This window comes from Sinocyclocheilus anshuiensis, unplaced genomic scaffold, assembly GCF_001515605.1.
Source record: "Sinocyclocheilus anshuiensis isolate Anshui unplaced genomic scaffold, SAMN03320099.WGS_v1.1 scaffold2442, whole genome shotgun sequence".
Lineage (NCBI taxonomy): Eukaryota > Metazoa > Chordata > Actinopteri > Cypriniformes > Cyprinidae > Sinocyclocheilus > Sinocyclocheilus anshuiensis.
In genome coordinates this window covers 192025-202947 of record NW_015555909.1, presented here as the reverse complement: position 1 = coordinate 202947, position 10923 = coordinate 192025, and the positions used below count along the sequence as shown (strand labels likewise).

Sequence of the window (10923 nt, the reverse complement as noted above, 5' to 3'; positions counted from 1 at the left end):
CTTGACAATCCTCATAAGGCTGCGGTTCTTTCGGTTGGTTGTGCATCTTTTTCTTCCACACTTTTTCCTTCCACTCAACTTTCTGTTAACATGCTTGGATACAGCACTCTGTGAACAGCCAGCTTCTTTGGCAATGAATGTTTGTGGCTTACCCTCCTTGTGAAGGGTGTCAATGATTGTCTTCTGGACAACTGTCAGATCAGCAGTCTTCCCCATGATTGTGTAGCCTAGTGAACCAAACTGAGAGACCATTTTGAAGGCTCAGGAAACCTTTGCAGGTGTTTTGAGTTGATTAGCTGATTGGCATGTCACCATATTCTAATTTGTTGAGATAGTGAATTGGTGGGTTTTTGTTAAATGTGAGCCAAAATCATCACAATTAAAAGAACCAAAGACTTAAACTACTTCAGTCTGTGTGCATTGAATTTATTTAATACACGAGTTTCACAATTTGAGTTGAATTACTGAAATAAATGAACTTTTCCACGACATTCGAATTTATTGAGATGCACCTGTAGTTCGGCCAAATATTGTCCTAACAAACCATACATCAATGGAAAGCTTATTTATTCAGCTTTCAGATGATGTATAAATCTCAATTTCAAAAAATTGACTGGTTTTGTGGTCCAGGGTCACATATATGTTATCATGACTATGAGGAAATGTGATTCTTCAGATTGACTGTTCACACTGTTAGTTACATGTATTTAGAACTATTTGTGTCTGTTCAGACTGCAGTCATTTTTGTTCGCATATCCACACTGTCTGATGTAGTGACAAGGCAAACTTGTGTAAGTTAACCAAGCAATGGATGCTTTGACACTGATATATTTCTCATGAGGTTATTATCCATATCTGAACACGTCACAGTCTGTCACAGTGTACAAACAGGTGCGGGTGGCAAATGCTGGTTCCACACTTAAGCAAGTTTGGGATCATTAAGATTTTTGAATGTTTTTGAAAGTAGTCACTTATGCTGTCCAAGTCTGTATTTATTTGATTGTTTTCCATTTAAATGTATTGCAAAATGTAATGTATTCCTGTGATGCAAAGCGATTTTTTTTTTTGCATCATTACTCCAGTCTTCAGTGTCACATTATCCTTCAGAATTCATTCTAATATGCTGATTTGCTGCTCAAGAAACATTTCTGATTATTATCATTGTCGAAAAGAGCTTTTGCTGATTAATATTTTTGTACAAACTGTGATACATTTCAGGAGTGTTTGATGAATACAGTAGAACGTTCAAAAGAACAGCATTTATTTGAACAAATCTTTTGTAACATTGTATATGCTTTTACTGTCATTCTTGATCATTTTAATAATTAAAAAAATTGGCTGGTGGGAATGCATCATCCTCTGGAATTTTGATTCAATTCATTAAAAACAAACAAGTCCCACTTTCTCACCTCATCTCAACAAAAAACATTAAAAAATGCTTAAAGGGATAGTTCACCCAAAAATGAAAATCCTGTCATTAATTACTCACCCTCATGTCGCTCTAAACCCGTAAGACCTTCGTTCATCTTCAGAACACAAATTAAGTTATTTTTGATGAATTCTGAGAGCTCTCTGACCCTCCCATAAACAGCAATGTAATTACCACGATCAAGGTCCAGAAACGTAGCAAGGAGATCGGTAAAATAATCCATGTGACATCAGGGGTTCAACCATAATTTCACGAAGCTACGATAATACTTTTTGTACGCAAAGAAAACTAAAAATACGACTTTATTCAACAATTCGTCTCCTCCGCGTCACCATATAGCGCCATTTTGGAGAGTATCCACTGAACGCAAACAGCGTATGCTGTTTTGTCAGCTGCGTCACGCGGATATGTTTTCTACGTTGTTTACGCTTTGATTTGAACGAAAACAACATATCCGCGTGGCACAGCTGACACAGAATGGCATACGCTGTTTGCGTTCAGTGGATACTCTCCAAAATGGCGCTACGGTGACGCGGAGGAGACGAATTGTTGAATAAAGTCATTATTTTTGTTTTCTTTGCGTACAAAAAGTATTATCGTAGCTTCGTGAAATTATGGTTGAACCCCTGATGTCACATGGATTATTTTACCTATCTCCTTGCTACGTATCTGGACCTTGATCGTGGTAATTACAGGTCATACGGGTTTGGAACGACATGAGGGTGAGTAATTAATGACAGAATTCTCATTTTTGGGTGAACTAACCCTTTAATTTCAACATTCACTCTCCTCGCCTAGTCCCATGCAAAGCATGCTGGGAACTAGAAAGTTTAATTTCACACAAAACAGTTAAATACACTTCTGTCTTACAAATTTAAGTCAGTTGCATGTAATAAATTTATGTTAGGTAAAAATGTTTAAGACTTAATGCATTAGCTCATTTTAATTCATTCAAACAAGCAGCAAAATAATGTTGACTGAACTGTGTAAGTGTGAACATTCTGCTAAACATCTCCATTTGCAGGTCTGTGAGTTGAGAACGACATGAGGGTGAGTAAATCGTTACAGAATTATACATTTTGCACAAACTGAATAAATTAACTTTTGTTTGAAAATTAACAACAGAGTATTTATAAACCTCCAAATCGAGTATTTTTGCAATTACTTTCCAAAACATAAGCTCTGAAACTGTTACAGACTTTGAAATGCACAATCCCGCGATCTACCATCATTTAAAATATATAACTCATGGGGAAAGGAAGATCCGTTTTATTTTCAGTGAAGGACACACAGGATCCATTCACAAACATTCATAACACATCTTTCATTATGTGTGCTAACGGTGTGGATCTCAACTCTGATCCTGGGAACCCAAGCACTGCACTTTCACCTCCTTTATTTACACACAATTCAGACTCTAATATCACTAGCAGAGCACTGCATGAACTGAAGTGCTGTGAGTCTCCAGGTCCGGAGTTAAAAACCACTGTGCTAAAACATCACCAACATTAGTGCCATTTATACCCTGATGTCAGAAAGTACAAAAAGACCACAGACAGTGTCAATTCTCATTATGGGAGTGTCTTAAATACCACATGAACTGTGAGTCTTCACCTTCAGATCGGAGATTCACAAAGTGGATAATCTGGCTACAACATGACATTTTGGCACCGAAACAAAGGGAAACTGAAAAATAAGTGCCCAATCTAAACTTCCACACTCAAAAACAAAAGCAAATACTGAATGTGTTCCAACGAAACTTCACAAATTGTTGCTTCTCGCACGAAAAAAAAAAAAGGAATACTGAACTTGCTTGTACAAATACATGACAAGTCAGGCTTGAAGAGCTGAGCTTGGCTGTGCAGGAAGAGAGTAATGAAAAAACAAGACAGCTGGAAGGGCAAACACAAACTCCACCTGGGGCGACACAATCCCTGTCCCTGTCTGATTCGGTCCGTCAGTCTCTGAGGGCGGTTCGTGTGAGTGTGTCGTGTCTCATTTGGCTTTGCCAGCGCCCTGCGTCTCTTCCTCCACCACTACAACGGGCAAATTGTGGAACTGACCATTGGCATCCAGCTGTATCGCCTTCTCTGTCTCGCCCTGCACCACCTCCTCGCCTCCTTCCACCACAGTCGCTCCACCCTCGGCTTCCTCGCCCTCCAGCTGCAGCTCCATGACGCTCATGCTGTGGTCGGCGGTGGCCGGGTCTATCTCGATCAGGGTGGTGTTGTCTTGGTTCTCGTCCTCTTGCACTACACTGACGACACTCTCCTGCATCATTACCGTACCGTCCACCACCTGACCGTCCTGGGCTACGCCGGAGGTCGTCTTCTGCGTGAACTGGACGAGCTCGACGGGGCTCACAAGCTGCCCGTGGTCCGGCACGGCTGTGGCGCCCAGCAGCGTGAGCCCAGACGCCGGATGGAGCGCAATGGCTTCGGTTTTTCCATCCGAACCCGCGGCGATTCTGGTGAAGAGCTGCGAGCCGGCCGGGAGGGCGTGTAGGGTTACAGTGTTGGAGGCTTGGTTGAGGCCGGCCACTGCGAACGACTGGCCGATGGAGGAGAGTGTGATGGGGGAGAGCACGGTGATGGAGGCGGGCCGCTGGAGGCGGGGGCGTTTGGGAGCGCGTTTGGATGGAGGCGTGGAGGGGAGAACCAGACTGCTGAGGGCCTGGGATTGAGACAACCAGCTGAGCGTCTGCTGCCGCTTCTGCTCCTCCACCTGCTGTTCCAATGCTAAACATACACACAAGAGATGGCGCTGTTTTCAGTGAATTGAAACAATCTATGAGACTGACCAGATCTCACTATTAACTATTAACTTTGAATTTGCATCATTAATCTCTTAATCTGCTGCTTATTAATAGTTAGTAAGGTAGTTGTTAAAGAGATAGTTCACTCAAAAATGAAAATTCTGTCATTAATTACTCACCCTCATGTCGTTCCAAACCCGTAAGACCTTCGTTCATCTTCGGAACACAAATTAAGATATTTTTGATGGAATCTGAGAGCTCTCTGACCCTCCCATAGATGGCAAGGATATTACCACGATCAACGCACAGAAACATAGGAAGGACATAGACACAAGATTACATTCTGGAGTACTTTCCAAAATGGTGGAAGACGGAAACTCAAGGAGAAGAATTGTTGAATAAATTATGTTATTATTGTTTTCTTTGCACACAAAAAGTATTGTCGTAGCTTTGTAAAATTACGGTTGAACCAGTGATGTCACATGGAGTATTTTACCGATCTCCTTGCTATGTTTCTGTGCGTTGATCGTGGTAATATCCTTGCCGTCTATGGGAGGGTCAGAGAGCTCTCAGATTCCATCAAAAATATCTTAATTTGTGTTCCGAAGATGAACGAAGGTCTTACGGGTTTGGAACGACATGAGGGTGAGTAATTAATGACAGAATTTTCATTTTTGGGTGAACTATCCCTTTAAGTTTAGGTATGGGGTTTGATTAAAGGCCCGTTCACACCATGAATGATAACTATAAAGATAACTATATTATCATCCACACCAGCGGACGATATCGTCTGTTTATTCTCAGCGCACGCTCGTCTACCTCTTTAAATTCTCGGGCTTGTGACTGCAGTATTGATTCTGATTGGCTGTCGATATTTTTATCGTTCATCAGCTGGAAAAAATCGTTCTGAAAGTGATTCCAACGATGTCGTTTCTCTACGCCTTTATCGTTATAGTTGTGGTGTGGACTCTGCTATTCTTTAATATTGAGAACGATTTTTACAACTATATCTTTATCGTTTTCTTTATAGTTATCGTTCCTGGTGTGAATGGCCTTTAGGGATCTAGAATATGGTCATGCAGACTAAAGGCCCTTTCTCACCAAGAACAATAACTATAAAGATAACGATAAAGATATAGTTCTAAAAATCATTCTCAATATTAAACGCAGAGTAGGTGATTTGGTTCAAAAACATTTTTTTGTTATGCTGGTTGAAAGTCTCTTATGCATTATTAAACTCCTGATTTGCTGCTTATTAATAGTTATTGCTGTCACCACCGTCGAGCTAGGTGGGTGTGGTTTCAGCAACCAGCTTCAAAAACGCTCTTCGAAACCTACGGGTGACGTCACGGACACTACGTCCATGTTTTTATACAGTCTATGGTCGTGCCTAACAACGCCCTTCATCCGTGATTTATTCACAATACAGCATAGCCTCGAGTACCTTATTGTTTACGTAAGGTAGTTGTTAAGTTTAGGTATGGGGTTTGATTTAGGGATCTAGAGTATGGTCATGCAGACTAAAGGCTCGTTCTCACCAAAAACGATAACTATAAAGATAACGATAAAGATATAGTTCTAAAAAATCTTTCTCAATAAAGGCAGGGTATGGTGATTTGGTTCAAAAACATTTTTTGTTATGCTAGTTGAAAGTCTCTTCACATCTCGATAGCAATCACTAAGTTAAGTGGTCTACATGTATTTATATTGTCTGTGGAAGGCGTAGGACCATAAAATGTTCGTCCAATCAAAATGTTTGGTCCGAACATTAGGATAGGCTGTCCTGCCTGCCTGTCAAATATGTGTTTTCATACCTCTGCGCACCCTGTTTGCGCAGACATGATTTTTCACCAGTGAATGAGACATGAGGTAATCTGACAGCGTTGCATTCAATCCTTCACCAACGCCATCTCTCATCGTGTCGCTGGTTAGCCTCTGGTCATGTGTTTTGGGGGAGGCGTGGCTTTACAAAGTGAACGGAGGGAGGGGATCTTGCTTTCAAAGCTAGCTTGCTATTGCTAGCCTTTCCGAAATCGCCTACCCTACCTTTTAAGAATAGCAGAGTCCACACCACAGCTATAACGATAAAGGCACAGAGAAACGATATCGTTGGAATCACTTTCAGGACAATTTTTTCCAGCTGATGAACGATAAATCATTGACAGCCGCTCAGAATCAATACTGCTGTAAAGAGCTCGAGAATGATATCATAGGCTGGTGTGGACACTAATATAGTTATCTTTATAGTTATCATTCTTGCTGTGAACGGGCCTTAATATTAATATGTGCTTTATAAGTACCAATAAACTGCCAACATTCTAGAAATATGCATGCTAATAAGCAACTAGTTAATAGTGAGAATTGGTCCTTAAAATAAAGTGTTACTCTGTGACTTTACCACGGTAATGAGTGCCCTTATAAGCACAATGCTTATGTCTAAACCCCCCTCAAAGATGGCATGAAATGGAAATTGCGATTGTTTTCTTCCCAACTGTGACGTATGTGTGAGTGAAACGACTTCTCGAATGAGAAAGAAAAGAGGGCAGGACTTTATTTTGTTTATTGGGAATTGATTGGACAACTCACTAATTGTTGTGAAGTGACAGGTTGCTGGAGGGGAGGGATAATTGTTCAGCCCTAGAGCCGGTGCAAACGTCATCAGAGAAGCAACCCAGGCTCATTGAAAAAACATGCCTCCACATTTTTGCAAAACCCTAAAAAACATACCTATACATACAGTGCATTTCAGTTTCCAGCTGTAATGAACTAGTGGCAGTAAAACACCAACTTTTATTCCTTCTCACAAATTATGATCAAAGGGGCAAAATATTGGTTAAGAAAGACTTATTTTCACAAGGTTTCTTGCATTTGTTGTTATGACACTTTATTATAGTGTATAATTTGTAAATGAATACATTTTGACATCACATAGCCAGCTATGTATGGCTTTTCTCATTCACTTGAGGGATCCAAGAATTCTTAGTAGCAACCAGGGTGTATGTTGCTTTAAGACAGCAACCATACATTTGTGTTGTGTTTTACTTTCTTTGAATTAATTAATTAATATAATTCATATTCATATTAAACCATTTATATACTCATTTCACTGATTCATTCATTAATTAGTCATTTATATTATATTATTGGGATTCTCAACTCTGGCCCTCGAGATCCACTTTCCTGCAGAGTTTATCTCCAACCCTAATCAAACATACCTGAACAAGCTAAACAAGGTCTTTAGGATTACTCAAAAGTTACTAGCAGGCGAGTTTGATCAAGGTTGGAGCTGAACTCTGCTATCAGATAATATTTCTGATCTAACACACTAAACTTGATCAGTAGCTCAGCTGGAACAGCACTGCACTTGTAATATTGAGCACTCGGGAACAAATCCAGTCAAAACACGAGTCACGACACTCAATAAAAAAGCTCAGACTGGTAGAATCAAGCTAAAGGGCATGGTTTCTTTAGCAAACACGTTTTCATCCCATGTTTGCTTTTGTCAACACTACTTGTTAGATTTAGAGTAGGGTTTGGTGTAGGTGGTACATTATTGAGCATTAAACTTTTCATTTTCAAACAACTGCCACGATATAAACAACAACCATCGTAAAAAAAACAACAACAAAAAAAAACATTGCCACATTCACTTTCACATATGTGGGATAAAACTGAACTTTGAAAGTGGCACAAAGCGTGCAAGAAGCAACGTAATGTCATTTTGCAGAAATATCACCACAGGCATGTTTTTCCAATGAGTCTAAAGCCCTATTCGGACGGGACTAGTTTTCTAAACTACGTTTGAATTTTGATTCCTATCACCCAACGTCTGCGATTTATGTACCGATTCAGACAGGACTAACATCTCTGTGTTCATTACAGAGATGGGAGGGTCTGTTTTGTACATCTAGGTGTTGCAGAGATCACACTCTCTGTATGTGTACTGTAGCGTCTGCGTAGAATCATGCATGATCTTTGGAAAGAAGGACAGTTATTCTTCCTTGGCCAGGAAAATAATCTTTCTTTGAATTGATAAATGATTATTTTGTCTGCTCGGTGGACGGACAGATCAAGTAATGGTAATATTGATTCTGCTACAGTTAATTCGAAGATCTAATCTAAATATTTATTATTAATCATAACCAGTTATAATTAGTCATAAATATTTCCCTTTTGAGCTGATTTACTACAGTACATTGCGTATCATCATGTGGACTGTTTGCCATTAGTATAACCACAGGTTTACTACAAATGCCATGGTTAAGCTATGGCTAGTATAACAAAACCATGGTTAATTTGTGGTTACGTCAGCTTAACTATTTTGTTTTTTATTTATTTGTAGTAAAACCATGTTCAATTTTCGTAAAGGTACATATATAATTAAAACATTATGTAATTGAGTGAAGGTGAGTAATCTTATCTGACACTGATATTACAATAGCCAGTCTTAACAGTTTACGTGACCTGGCTTTTCATTTCATTATTTTATTTCTTTGCCGGGAGGCAAACATATCAAAAATGTGTGCAGTGTATGCTAATTGTAAATCATCTTTGACGATAGTGGTCCTGACAGAAGTAAGAGCATCTACGGTAGTTCACGGTGGCCAAAACACACAAGGAAACGCGCTGTGAAAAAACTAAATAGCGTCAACAATCACAGACATTTGCATTCGGACGGGATTCGTTTTCTCAGAGGATCACTGAGTGTGCAAAAAAACAGTAGGTAATTTGCTCTGGAGTTATTACTGAGGTTGTGTGAGAAAAACACAGACGTGGCAGATTCGGACGGGATTAAAATCGCAAAGTGAAACACAAATTTCTCCATCGACCCCCTGGAAAACTATTCCTGTCCAAATATGGCATAAGTTAGAAGAATGTCTGTTGGGGAGCATCAAAATAAAGTGTGTAAAAAATGTAACTCGCACGAGATGACACTCGTGTTTTTCTGCTGACAGACACAGATAGAAGTTACTTGACTGACAGAAGATCACTTCAAAAAATGAACTGAATTCACAGACAGACTGAGTTTGGAAAATGTTTCAGCTTGTCCAAAGGTTTGAGATGGGGGTAGTGCAGCCTGGAGCAATGGGCGTTCTGAAAGGTGAATCAGTACAACAGAAACTACCCCTAACCCCACCCCCACACCCTGACAGACAGCTTTGTCAACCAATCAGGAAGACGTTTCTCCACGCCCCTACCTTTCGGCACGCCCATTGCTGCAGCCTACTTTAAAAGTTCTAGTCTGAAATAGGGATGCATCGATCTGATATTCAGTATCGGTATCGGCTCCGATACTGGCATTTTCTGCCGGATCGGGTATCGGTCAGACGAGACCGATCCAAATCTTATATTGTGCATATCCTATTCTGTGTTATTGTTAAGCCCCACGAAAGGCACAGAAACATTATAAAGCACCATAAAGTTTTGGTGCACTATATTTCAAGTGTTCTGAAGCTGTTCTATAGTTTAATGTGAGGTACAGATGAATATTTGAGTCATTACATTCAAGATCATGTTAACTCTTCTCTCCGCTGCGGCTGTCTGTCTTTCTCCATTCAGCATTCAAACTGCGTGTCACGTTTGGTTTACGACAGTCAAAACGAGCACAAGAGCGCACAATAAATGAGATTTAAAACTGTTAAAAGAAAAGGCTCAATAAACTATTGCACAGATATAATACACTAAGCATCAGTATCTCTTCTCTTTGTACTTTAAACTCTTCAATGCGGAGCGCTGTGACTCCGTGTTGCTTCAAGTGCATCTGTATTGGAGCCATACCCTCTCGTATTGCAATACTTTTGCGCAATGAAAGATTATTAATAGTCTTTCTTGTTCTGTACTATCTATCATATGTTGCTGCCTTCATTACTGTGCTACACATTTAAAGTAATGTCTTTTAATTTTATAATATATATTTTATATATAAATATATTTACTTGTGTGTTCACAAATGTATTTTACAACAATACAAAGAGCAATGTGTAACATTTTACCAGATTTAGTCCCACACTTTTTAACTTTTATTTGTTCCCCACCAAATAATGTTGTTTCACTAAATGTTTAGATTTTATAGAATTATTGTGTACTCATGATTTTTCAAGAGTAGGCTATCTTCCGCTGCTGAATCACCACTAACCTAGTTTATAATACTGTGTTGGTATCAGATTGGAATGGATCGTATCGGTATCGGATCGTATCGGTATTGGATCGGATTGGTTCTGAAAAAATGGTATCGTTGCATCCCTCGTCTGAAACCATCTCTACTGTCTCTTCACTCACCTGTCAGTGCTCTGAGGACCTGCGTCTGCTCCGGGTCCGTCATTTGCCGTCGAACATTCAGAATTTGTTTGATGGAGTCCAGCAGGTCAAAGACTTGTGCCAGGTTACTCAGAACCGCAATCTCTGCAAGATTCACAGATCACATGATCACATCTCACGCACACACACTAAACACCAACTCAACATTAATAGCCACATTCTGCTACCACAACTACACCCGAATTACAACACAACAACATAAACTGAAAATAAATATGACACACTAAATGTGTTTTTCATGGATCTCAAATCCTCTACTTGAGCTACAGGCTACAAGATGCTCCAAACACAAAACGCACCTACAGGTGAATCTCATCAAGTCCTGAAATGAATTGAACTGGTTAAATTAATAAATTCAATTAATTTAAGGTTTTTGCATGATTGACAGCCCTAGCATAAAAGTTAGATAATTATATAATTA

At 39.7% G+C, this 10923-nt stretch overlaps 1 protein-coding gene across 1 annotated transcript in view; it reads right to left on the bottom strand.

The window, feature by feature from the left end:
• Positions 1–2675: 2675 nt before the first annotated feature.
• Positions 2676–10923, bottom strand: part of LOC107675930 (glucocorticoid modulatory element-binding protein 1) — an 18897-nt gene continuing 10649 nt past the window's right edge. Inside the window, exons 9-10 of the mRNA XM_016470427.1 lie at positions 10464–10586; positions 2676–4167 (exon numbers count right to left, since the gene is read on the bottom strand). Coding sequence (XP_016325913.1) covers positions 3425–4167; positions 10464–10586 — 866 coding nt within the window. The 3' untranslated portion in view covers positions 2676–3424. The remainder of the gene's footprint in view (positions 4168–10463; positions 10587–10923) is intronic.